This window comes from Odocoileus virginianus, chromosome 28 (genome assembly GCF_023699985.2).
Source record: "Odocoileus virginianus isolate 20LAN1187 ecotype Illinois chromosome 28, Ovbor_1.2, whole genome shotgun sequence".
Classification (NCBI taxonomy): domain Eukaryota; kingdom Metazoa; phylum Chordata; class Mammalia; order Artiodactyla; family Cervidae; genus Odocoileus; species Odocoileus virginianus.
The window spans coordinates 7779122-7791380 of NC_069701.1; the positions used below are offsets into that span (position 1 = coordinate 7779122).

A 12259-nucleotide genomic window follows, 5' to 3' on the forward strand; every position below is an offset into this window, starting at 1 on the left:
AGATTCGGTGTTTTTTCTTAATAAACGTCCCTCTAGTTGTGACAAGCCTTTGGTTAGTTTCCAGGGGCCTGAAAAAGTTGATTCTGAGAGTTTCTGCCAGTTTTTTTGTTGTTATTGGTGTTGTTGCTTTTATGGAGGGATAAATTTTGGAATCCCCTTCTCCATCATTTTAACTGTTTTAAGCTGAGAATCATGCTAAGCCCAGAAAATGCACTGCTATTTGTCTGTGTATCAGGCTCAGGAAAATGACTCAATACACTTGCCTTAGTTAAAATCACCCAGGGAGTGATATGCCCAAGCAGAAAGCCTTGTCATCTTTAATCTCCACCTTTTATCATACAGAAGTTCTTGGCAAATGAGTGCGGTCCTAACTAAAGCTGTCTAAGACCCACTGTAAAAACTGGGGCTAAGCAAATATTCTGACTTTTTCATTTTAAAGCTCTGTGGAAACAAGACAATGTAAGGAGGGGAAATAAACCTCCAAGTCTTCAATAATCTTTAATCAATATTTTCAAAGAAATCTACTGTGCAATTAAGCCATTCCTTTAGTCGATTTTATTCTCAAAACAGGTTTGACACAGTAGTTGATACCCTCCAAGTACTAAAGTTCTTGTTTGCAAACCATAAAATAAAATACTGGGAAGAAACATTGGAACATAAAATACAAACTTACAGTGAGTGCTTAATTTTGTATATGAATTCATGATAGCTGAAGTCAAAAGAAAAACATAATCAGTTAAATTGAGTCTTATAACAAAAAATTAAAAAGCAAAAACAGCAGGGAAAGTAAAACATCTGGCCTTCAAAAAAAAAATACATTGCATAAAGTCCTCATTAACATTCCAACAGTAAAAGCAGCAGCAAATCTTTTAAGGCTGTTTCTCAAAGTATTCCTCCTCACTAACCTAACAAGGCATAACTCAAGAGGAGAAATCATATAGGAAACTAGTGTTTTACTGTTAGTATACAAGGAAAAGCAGTCATCATCATTTACTATCTGGGTCTAACTGACTCTTTTAAAAAATATATACATTTTAAGTCATTTCACAAAAAATGTTTGGAAGAATAGAGAGTAAAAAACAACTTTATTGGGATTTTCAGTGAGTAACCAAGCCCAGCAAATTCACATACGTATTACAGATTTCCCACAGGTGCCTGGTGTTTAAGTCACAATGAAACAAAATGAGACACATTCTCTGAATACAACTGTTCATCAAGGGTCACTAGTAAATGTGGAATATATCCATTTTTTAAACCTGACTCCTGACTTTAAACACATCTGTTAGGTTCAAACTTATCATTACTTCTGGTCCTTCTTCTAGTAATTGTACTGTCAAAGTACAATACTTGAAATTTTTAATGGCTCATAATTTGTTGAAGAACGGCCACCTTCTCTGATTTTTAATTTTCAAATCACTGTCATTTTTAGATTTATGAACATTTAGAATAATCGATCCAATTAACTTTTCATTTCTACATTCATTACCTTCTCATCATCTTTGCACTGTGTAGGCAAAAAAAAATCCCTTTAGATTTTTCAGTAAACATAGAAGATATATTTTCATTTTCACCAAGAACTTTATTGAACCATGTATTCACTGTTTTGTCCCACTATCTTCCACCATTTTTCAGGCAACTTCATAATTCCATCTTCCTGAAATTTTTTATCTTTTTGAGCAAGGAACTATTCCAGATGCCTTTTACAGTCTTTCACGGGACTGAAGTTTTTTCCATTAAGAGAATTTTGTAAAGACAGAAATAAATGGAAATCTGAAGGAGCAATGTCTGTGAACATGGTGGATAAACCAGAATTTCCCAGCCAAGCTGTAACAGCTTTTGCCTGGTCAACAAAAAAAATATGAGGTCTTATTATCCTGATGGAAGATTATGCATTTTCTGTTGACAGATTCCATACACTTTCCATCAGCGTTGTTTTCAGTTGTCCTAACTGGGAGCAGTACTCCTTGGAATTAATCATTTGGTTTTCCTGAAGAAGCTCGTAACAGAGGACTCCCTTCCCATCCTACTATGTATACAACATCACCTCTTTTGGATGAAGATGGGCCTTTGATGTGCTTGGTGGTGGTTCATTCATTTCATTTGCCCCACAGTCTCTTCCGCTCCACATTATTATATAGTATCCACTTTTCATCACTTGGCACAATTTGTTTAAGAATGGAACATTTTCATATGTCTCAGTAGAGAATCACATGCAAAAATATACTCAAGAAGGTTTTTCTCACTTAACTTGTGTGAAACTCAAAACATCAAAGTGATTAACATGACCAAAGCAGGGGCAATGTCCACTTACAAACTGAATTCAGTCAAATTTGGAGCACAAAGGTAAGAATACCAGCACATATCCTTCAACCACACGTGCAAGATTTTGTCACAAAATACATGATTAATTCCTCCTTGCTGAATGACTGAATAAGTAAGAATACCATATTTTCTTTTGGTCCTTAGAAATATACTGTTCAATCATCAATTTTTTAGTTAAGAAAATTCATTGAGATCATCATTCTTTTATTTAATAAGATTCACTGCTGAGACTTTACTTATATGATCTACTGCACCACCATTATAAGAGTCTAGAATGCTGCTATTTGCCTCTTTGTTATTTATTTTCTGATTCATGCAATAAATGTAAAATTTGTTCCTCTGTCAATTTTCTTCTCTTTGCCACTAATAACATAAAAAATTATTAATTCCTAATTCTGTCCCAAAAAAGCAAAAAGCAAAAAATGAAGATGGTGTCTCCAGTCTCCCTTTATACTTCGTGAAAGACAACTTAATTCTCTGGACAATACAATATGAAAACTGATTGAGGAATAATGCAATAGCAAACTAAGGTATACATGCAAAATCTGGCCCATAACCTAATGTAAGACCTTGAAGGGAAGGACAGTTTCTACATTTTTAAAGCGCTGTTTAAAGAATATGTCACAGTGACCATTTGTAGTACACAAGGCCTAGAATATATACTATCTTAAGCTTTACAAAAATGTTTGCCAACCTCAGCTTCAAGTAATTCCATCATTCTTCCTTTCTCTTATCATTTCAGCCTTTTTCCCCCCATAGTTGAGAATAACTAATGAATAATGATAAAAAATTCCTTGGATGAAATAGCAAAATGTTTCAAAATATAGACAAAATAAGATCATTAATATCCCCAAATGCATATTAGATGTATAAAATGATCCAATGGACCCATATGGCAACTGTAAGATAGAATGAACTTAAAAAACAGATTAAGTAAAATAAATGCTTTCTCTGTTCTTTGAAAGACCCCTATAAAAAAATAAAACTCATGAAATATCCACCTAAGAGTTACAAGTGCCCTGTAAAAGAAACTAAAAGTGAGTCCAGTAGTTAAGATATTTTTGGTGTGCAAAGTGATGAGGACTGAAAAAAACTTATGGTGGAAATAAGCAATTTACTATGAAGTGACATTTGAAATCTGACATATGCTAAAAAGCTACAGAAAAACAGCCTAATTATGCTTGCTGAAAATCCTCTTAGTATCGAATAGAAATATTTAGAAATCACAAATATATATTCCTAAAACTTCTGCTTCATTTCATGGATAGCCTGACAAGCCTGAAATACCATTTTTCCTGAATGCATATTTTAAGAGCTATGTGACTTCCAAAGGTTTATCAACAATAAATCTCTTAAACCAGATAAAAATGTTAATTTACCTGACATTGAAGTATGTCTAGAATTTGGATGTCTGAAATGTATTTAAACAATCACTATTTACCAAGTCCATCTCTGTGCTCCTAAACACTCTAAAGAACGTAAGGTAAAAGATACAACATTCCCTACTCTCAAGGCACTTTCATTCTCATAAAGCAGTGAAATTACTTAACCTTTCTGAACAGGTTTCATTATCTGGGTGACTTTTAAGATACCTCCCTAGAGCTGTCTATCTATAATATTATAAAAACATAATAATCATTTATTGAGCACCAACTATGTGCCAGACAGGCACTATTATGTATTATCTCTAATGTTCCCCAAAACACATGCACTGTAGGTATTATTATCCCCATTTTACCTGAATTCTCCTCCAACGTTAAAGAACCTGGTCAAGACTACCCAGCTAGTATTGCCAGGGGATTCAAAGAGGTATAGTAAGCTCCAAGGCTGATGCTTATTTCTGTTCACTATCCTGTTTATATCAAATTCTGTAATATGAACTCTATACTGACTTTCACTCATTACTTACTTTATAATAGGCATTCAAGATAGCAAGTCAAGAAGTAAAAGGTTCCCATTCTGGCTGTAGTTCCACTGCATATGAGTAGACTGATCCTAGTGGTATCTTGGTGGGGGGAGGCGGGGGAGGTAGCTGTCCTTTCTAATCCCCTTAACAAGCTCAATCCAATTTTAAAATGAAAACTAGAATCAGTTTAAATGTTTCTTCTTGGCAACTGAGCTAGATGCAATAAGCCAAAGCGGTAACATTAAAATACGGCAGCAAGTCCCAAAAGAGAACTATAAAGAAGAAAGTCAAATGATTTATAACAAACTCTAATTTTAACATTCCTTGAAAATTCTTTGGTGCTAAGCCTTTTTTCATGAATGCTAAACCTTTTTTCATGGATATTCTTAGGTGCTAAGCCTAATTTCATGAAAGACAAAGGCTGAGCAGCAGTATAAAAGTGTGACAATTAAATGGAACTCACAATACTGACTGAACCCTAGATAGAGGGAGGAGGAAAGTGCTATAAAAGGCATTACTGGGAAAACTGGCAAAACTTTAATGCAGATACAGACAAAAGAGTACTGCATTAATGTTAAATTTGCTGAATTTGGTCATTATACTGTAATTATAAAAGAATATCCTTGCTCTAGGAAACATATGCTGATGTATTTAGGAGTAAAGGGGTATGATATCTATAACATTTTCAAAATTTTCAGGGAAAAAAATATCCAGAGAATCATAAATAAAACGTAACAAGATTAATGAACATGGCTCCTCTGTCCATGGAACTCTCCAGGCCAGAATACCAGAGTTGGTAGTTGTTTCCTTCTCCAGGGAATCTCCCCAACCCCAGGATCAAAACCAAAACTGCAGACAGACTCTTTACTGTCTGAACCACCAAGGAAGCCCAAATAAATACAGAAGAAAAATGTAAAAAATTCTTTACACTATTCTTATAATTTTTCTCTAGTTTTGAAATTATTTCAAAATATAGTTGCTTTAAATCTCTTACTGCACATACCCATGGCTGATTCAGGTTGATGAATGGCACAAACCAACACAACATTGTAAAGCAATCATACTCCAATTAGAAATAAATTTATAAAATCTCTACTGCAAAAAAAATTTTTTTAAGTATCAGAAATGATACTTCCAGAATTTCATTCCAAACACTTTCTCACAGCAGGGCCCTAGTCAAAAAAGAAAAAAGGTAAAGCCCCACCATCAGGTGCCTAATTGAGGTGCATGAAACACAAAATACCAGCCTTCTCTCTCATCAGAGTATTCTAAAAAGCTCTACCACCTTCATTACTCTATTTTATTCACATAAATATATAATTCCTCTTTATAGCACAGGTGAGTTAATCAGCAATTTCTTATTCTATTAAGTACAATCACATATTAAAGTGCTAAAGACACAATATAAAACATTTAAGTTCCACGTAAGTATTCTTATTATATCTGACCTAGTGTCCTACTCCCCCACCTGCTCTTCCAATCTTGGCCTCTTCTGTTTCCCATTCTCCACATAATTTTCCACTGCAGATGTCACTGGAATTCTCCCTGACTGAGGCACTGAGCCACTTCCTCATTGTATCTTGAAACACTTTAAAATAGTTAACCTACAGAAAAAAGGAAGGTTTTAGGTTGAACTTAAGTATGTGTATGAAAGAATATGTAGATGTGGCTTAAACAAACTTTTCAAATAGCATATGAACTCTACAAATATTTACCTTTGACAGACATATGCATATAAACACATATAAATATGCATAATATAAATTTTTCAGTTACATATATTTGGTAAGAGAAACTGTTTCCACTTTCCAAGTTCAGAACTAAAATTTTAAATCTTAAAAGATACTGTACTCATGTTCTTTATACAGCATGAACCAAAACGTCTTAAAGTCAGCATTACATGGCATTTCAGTATCCATATATTACAAGCTTTCACAGACGTTCACTACAAGTGAACACCAGCACTAAGCTGACTACTGTATGAATGCTGAGTTTTTTGGTGCATCTCACAGTTTAATAAACGCCACTAAGGCTAGATACCAACTTCAGAACTCATAAGACATTTTAAGAAAAACTTTCCAAAACTAATGTAAAAGATGTTCAAAAAGTACTGTGAGATCTGATAATCATTATACTGTACAACTAGAAATACTTACATGTATGTGGAAAGTAAATTTCTAATTCTAATTACAGATACCTTTTGGGTCAATGAGATGGACACACATGACAAAGTAGTCGATCTCCCAAAAAACCTCACTAAGAAAATCAGAGATGCAGTCCAGCAAGAAAATCCCCAGTACAGCCTGGACCCGACCATGAAATGCTTCTCTGGACCATATCTGGTCCAGAGCAAAGGTGAGCAGATAATCCTTTGTCTCTGTATTCAACTCTAAGGATGTGAAAATTCTGAATTTGGGGGAAAAAATGTAATTAGAGTATTTATAATAGATCTTTTGGCTTCCTATTATCCATATCTGACTCTCACATGATACTAAGAGTTGCAATGGTGAACGTCAGTATGAAGATAATGAGAATGGAGGTAAATATCCTTAATTTAAAATAAATCACCAAAATGTGATTTTGATTTTTCTGAAATGTGATTTTTGCCATAAAGTTTTTGTTGTCATATTCAGAATTTCACTAAGTGGGCTAACACAGCAAGGAAAATTGGAGATGACATCCTAAATAAATGACCAAATTCAGATTCAGGGTTGTCAAATACAGATTTTATTTTGTCAGTATTAATTCATGGTACAGTGTAAAAAGTCAACAACACGCATCATAATTCCTAGAGGAACCACTGAAAAAATACAAAGGTATAAGCGAAAAATAGTGGAGGAAATATGAATTTTAAAAAATAGTCAATCCAAAAGACCTCCTTCCCCAAAAAGGAGGAAAAACAACTAGCAGACAAAAATTTAAAGTTAACCATATCAGTAACATTAAGTATTAATGGTATAACTACCTTATTGAAAAGGCAGAGACAGTAAGAGGTTAAAAAACAAGCACAACTATGTACTGTTTACAAGAGACAAAGATTTATGTCAAAGATAAAAATACAGAAAAACACAGCATGTGAACACTAATCATAAGAAAGCTGGAGAAACTATATAAATTTTAGACAAATTATAGACATTAAGACATTACTTTAACAAAACTTTTAAAGAAGCTTTACCAGAGAGACAGGGTATTTCATACTGATTAGAGGATCAATTCATTACCAATCTTGGATACTCATACAACAGAGGGAGGAAGAATAGAGAAAAGAGATATGACTTTTCTTTCTTTTTCTTGCCCCACCATCCTCTTACTGCTCCTATTCAATATGGTGTTCAAAGGACTGGGCAATCCAATAGCCAATAAAAAGAAAATAAAAGGCATAAAAGTTAGAAAACAGTAAAAAGTCTTTTTCATTGATGTTATGATCATCTATATTGAAAATTCTAGGACACAACCAGAACTATTAATAAAGGGAGTTTAGCAAGATACTCAATGTGCTACCCTTTCCTTCATCCTTCAGTATACAAAGTTAATAAACAAAAACCAATCGTATGACACCACCAAATGCTGTCAAGTATGTGGAGCAACAGGAACTCATACACTGCTGGTGGAAAACTGGTATAGCCACATGGAAGAAAATGTGGCAGTTTCTCACAAAATCAAACATGCTCTTACCATAATATCCAGCATTCATGCTTCTTAGTATTCAAAGGAGTTGAAAATGTCTACATACACAAAAATCTACACATGAATATTTACAGTAGCTTTATTCATAACTGCCCAAACTTGAAAGCAATCAAAATAACATTCAGTAGGCAAACCGATAAACTATAGTACATCCAGACAATGCAATATTGCATGCGTGCTCAGTCATGTTTGACTCTTTGTGACCCCATGGACTGTAGCCCACCTAGCTCCTCTGTCTTTGGGATTCTCCAGGCAAGAATACTGAAGAGGGTTGCCACACCCTCCTCCAGGGGCTCTTCCCCACCCAGGGACTGAACCTGCATCTCCTGCATTGGCAAGCTCATTATTTACCACTTAGCCACCTGGGAAGCCCTAAAGTAGTATTACTTAGCACTAAAAAGAAAATAAGCTATCAAGTGATGAAAAGACATGAAAAAACTTTAAATGCCAAAAGAAGCCAATCTGCATGAAAAGATTTCACTTGTATAATGCATACTATATGACATTCTGAAACAGACAAACCTAGAGACAATTTTAAAAAAGTCAGTGGCTGCTGGTTGGGAGGTGAGGCAACGTGGCATATAGGCAGAGCACAAAAGATTTTTCAGAGCAGTGAAAATACTCTGCATGACATTATAATCACAGATATATATCCTTAAACATCTGTCCAAGCCTATAGAATATACAGTACCAAGAGTGAACTCTAAGGTAAACTGTGGACTTTAGGTGATTATGATGCATCAATGTAGGTTAAAAGAAAAAAAGCATTCTGGTTAATGATGTTGATAATAGGACAGACCTAAGCATGTGTGGGAGCAGGGGTATATGAGAAATCTATGTACCTCCCTCTCAATTTTGTTATAAACCTAAAACTGCTCTTTTAAAAAGCCTGTTTTTTCTTTTTTTTTAAACAATGGTACTTCTGCTGCTGCAATTGTACTTCTATGTATCAGTAATAAGGGCTTCCCTGGTGGCTCAGACAGTAAAGAATCCACCTGCAATGTGGGAGACCTGGGTTCGAGCCCTGGGTTGGGAAGATCCCCTGGAGGAGGGCATAGCAACCCACTCCAGTATTCTTGTCTAGCGAATCCCATGGACAAAGGAGCCTGGCAGGCTACAGGCTACAGTCCATGGGGTCGCAAGGAGTCGGACGCCACTGAGCGACTAAGCGCAGCACAGCATACCAGTAATAACTGTAAATCTAAAGTAATTTGAGAGGCAAGAAAAAGCCAAAAAGGCAAACAATAAATAGGTAAACTATAACCTATCAATAAAATATAATTCTATACTACTATTTTAAACAAATAGGAAAAAAAGGACCATATACTTCATATCAGTGTTTTTGAAAACCTTTTAATGCATATGATCTTTTGTTTTAAAACACATGAAAATCTCACCCTGTATTCCCACTTCAGCCCATCTAAAGACCAGAATGTGTCTGTTTCTTACTCTACAGTACCTGATGATGGAAAAGGAGGGTTTAAAAAGAGAGAGAGGGAGGAGAGAAGGTTAAATAGTCAATATTTTTTAACACATCAAAATTTCATAAAAATTTAACTCCATATGAAATATTAAGTGAAAATGGCAGAAAATAGCAGTTATAAACATATGAACTATATATACATAGAAAACAATGCATAGGAATGTGAATGTAGGTTTCTCCTTAAATTTACTTTGGGAAGTGAAAAGATCTATATCATTTAGAATAGTGAATAAAAATCTGGGTATCTAGATTCTTAATCCCTGCTCAATTTTAGAAACTCTCCAAAATTTCCTAGATCTCAAGTGTCTCAAGAGTAAATTTAAGGACTGTATGAAATTATTTCTTCTATTCTAAAATTCCATGGCTTATTCTCTTATTATACTTGGCAAGGATATGCTCTCTTAGTTTTCTGTGGTACCAACTACCTTTCTTATGATTCTCTAACAACTGTCAAGACAATAATGATCCATTATCCACACTCAGTACACTTTCTCCAGGCCTCCTACACATTTATTTAAAAGGCCATTTTAATCCAGGAATTCAGTTCCACTTGTAGGTGTTTCTTCTACAGAAATACAGTGCTAAACAATATGTACAAAAATATATGTAAGAGTATTTATTGTAGCATTGCTATAAATAATTTTTTAAAAATGGAAGTAATCCAAATTTCCATCAATGAGGATTCAGTTCAGTTCAGTCGCTCAGTCGTGTCCGACTCTTTGTGACCCCATGGACTGCATAACATAATCAAAGGGGACTAGTTAAGTATTCATTTTGGTACTGCGTAACATACAATTGCTTGAAAGAGGTACATCTACACATACTGCCTAAAAGTTAACAGTATTTCTAAGTGAAATATTTAATTTCTCTGACATCCAGTCTCTTGAAAGCCAGAGGCTAATAATATCCACCTCTAAATGTTGTTGTTAAAGAACAAAGAGATAATACACTAGCCTAGCACAATGCACTGCATGAGCATATATTCAATGTTACCCTTTCCTTCATTCTTTCAACATCATAAAATCTTCCTAATTGGCTGCTCTGGCTCAAATCTCAACAAAATTTTCCAAGCCATCCCAGACAATGATTTTCCTAAAACATCATTTTTAAAACTATCATCCTCCTGCTCAAACACTTGCCTACCAGAGGGAAAAAAAGGAAACCCCACACGGTACAACCGTCGCACAGCAGCCCCACTTCACCTTTAAGCCTTACTCACATCCCCGTCTGAGACTTCCCAAACAGAAGTCTATCAGGCCACCTTTAAAAGTCTCCTCCTCACTGTCACCTGAAGGTGTGGTGTACACTACTGCTTTCATAACTCTGCTGACTTCCATATGCAATCAACTTCCCATCCTCCCACTTCCATCCCAACCAAATCTAGTCATGCTTCAAGCTCATGCGCCAGGCTAATCTTCCATTGGGCCATTTTCAATTACCTCAGTTCACTAATCTGCTTTCCTATGAATACTGTCTTGGAGCGGTTTTTAATATTCACATACAGATATGGAGATCCTAAATGAAAACAGTCATCAATTTGAAGTGTATGTGCTAAGAATGAAGTAGATATACAACAAAGTTTTTACATAAGCAAGCATTTTTTCGTCTTTATAATTTGCTTAATGGAAATGTCTAAAGAAATTTCTAGCATACTTCCCAAGTTTTTTAATAATTAAAAATTATAATACAGCAAAAGACCTATAGTGCCGATAGCTACCTACTTTTTAAAATCTAAGTTCCACACAAATTTTATTTTTGTAAATACTCCCTTTTATGTGCTGATCTGCGTTTGCATACAATTCCTGTAAACCAAAGAATTTATGTTATACTCCCAGTATTTCATAATTCTTACTAAGTTTTTAATTCAATGTCTCTGCCACACTAAACCCCAAGCACACTGTATCTGAAGATAAAAACTGCAAGACTGATTTAAACTTTCCCAATTTTCTAACCACCAAACTGTATCCCCTAAACTTGTGCCTTTTATTTATTTACTATTTTAAGGATCTCTAGATCCCATGAAAGAAGGAAGAAAGAAGGGAAGTTTCTTCTTGTTTAATATCAAATCTTCCCTTCTACATTTTAAGAGTTTAGTCCCATCCTAATTTTCAATTATTGTCTCAGATTGTTCCAGCATCAGCCTAAAAAATGTATTCATTGTGTAAACTCCTTTTTAGAACCCAAGAGTCACAAAGAATCTTCTATCAAACTAAAAGTCACAGTAACTGGTTTTAAGATCCTCTACCCACTGGAATTCTCTCTCAACAGAGCCCTCTGCTCCTGACCTTCTCCAACCAAAATCTTTAAATGAAAAATTAAGAAATCTGTTCCTTATCCAGAAGAGAACCGCAAACACCACCAAAGTTTAACATGAAATCTGCTTCATTTGAACTCCCCTCCCTACTCCAAATAATTCTGCTAGATTCCCTAATAAATTCTCAGTTCCATCACAGTTGCCTAAAGTTACTTCAACAAGTCTCTCTTCCACCCTGCTGTGCTAATTAGCTAGATTTGCTCAATGTAATAAAGTTTATAAAAGGCATCTCAAAGCTTCAAAAAGATAAATCCATTACAAGTCTACCTATTCTTAAATTGCAGTAATACACAATTCCCAAATATAAATTAGAAGTCTAATCTTTTCTGCATAAATTAAGAATTCTAATATTTTAAACACCCAAAAAGTACTTTTCCAAACATATTAGCAAAGAAACACCACAGCATTTTATCATTTGTCTAATGCTGATAATCACTCAGTTCAGTTGCTCAGTCATGTCCAACTCTCTGTGACTCCATGAACTGCAGCACACCAGGCCTCCCTGTCCATCACCAGCTCCCGGAGTTTACCCAAACTCATGTCCATC

At 34.9% G+C, this 12259-nt stretch overlaps 1 protein-coding gene across 3 annotated transcripts in view; it reads right to left on the minus strand.

Annotated features, from left to right (window-relative positions):
* HIKESHI (heat shock protein nuclear import factor hikeshi) overlaps window positions 1-12259 on the minus strand; it is a 38175-nt gene that overhangs the window by 11417 nt on the left and 14499 nt on the right. The window contains exon 2 of one of the 3 annotated variants that reach the window (XM_070457158.1): window positions 5697-5832. The exons of the other annotated variants lie outside the window; for them this stretch is intronic. Within the exon in view, the coding sequence (XP_070313259.1) occupies window positions 5697-5832 (136 nt within the window). The remainder of the gene's footprint in view (window positions 1-5696; window positions 5833-12259) is intronic. 3 annotated transcript variants of the gene reach the window in all.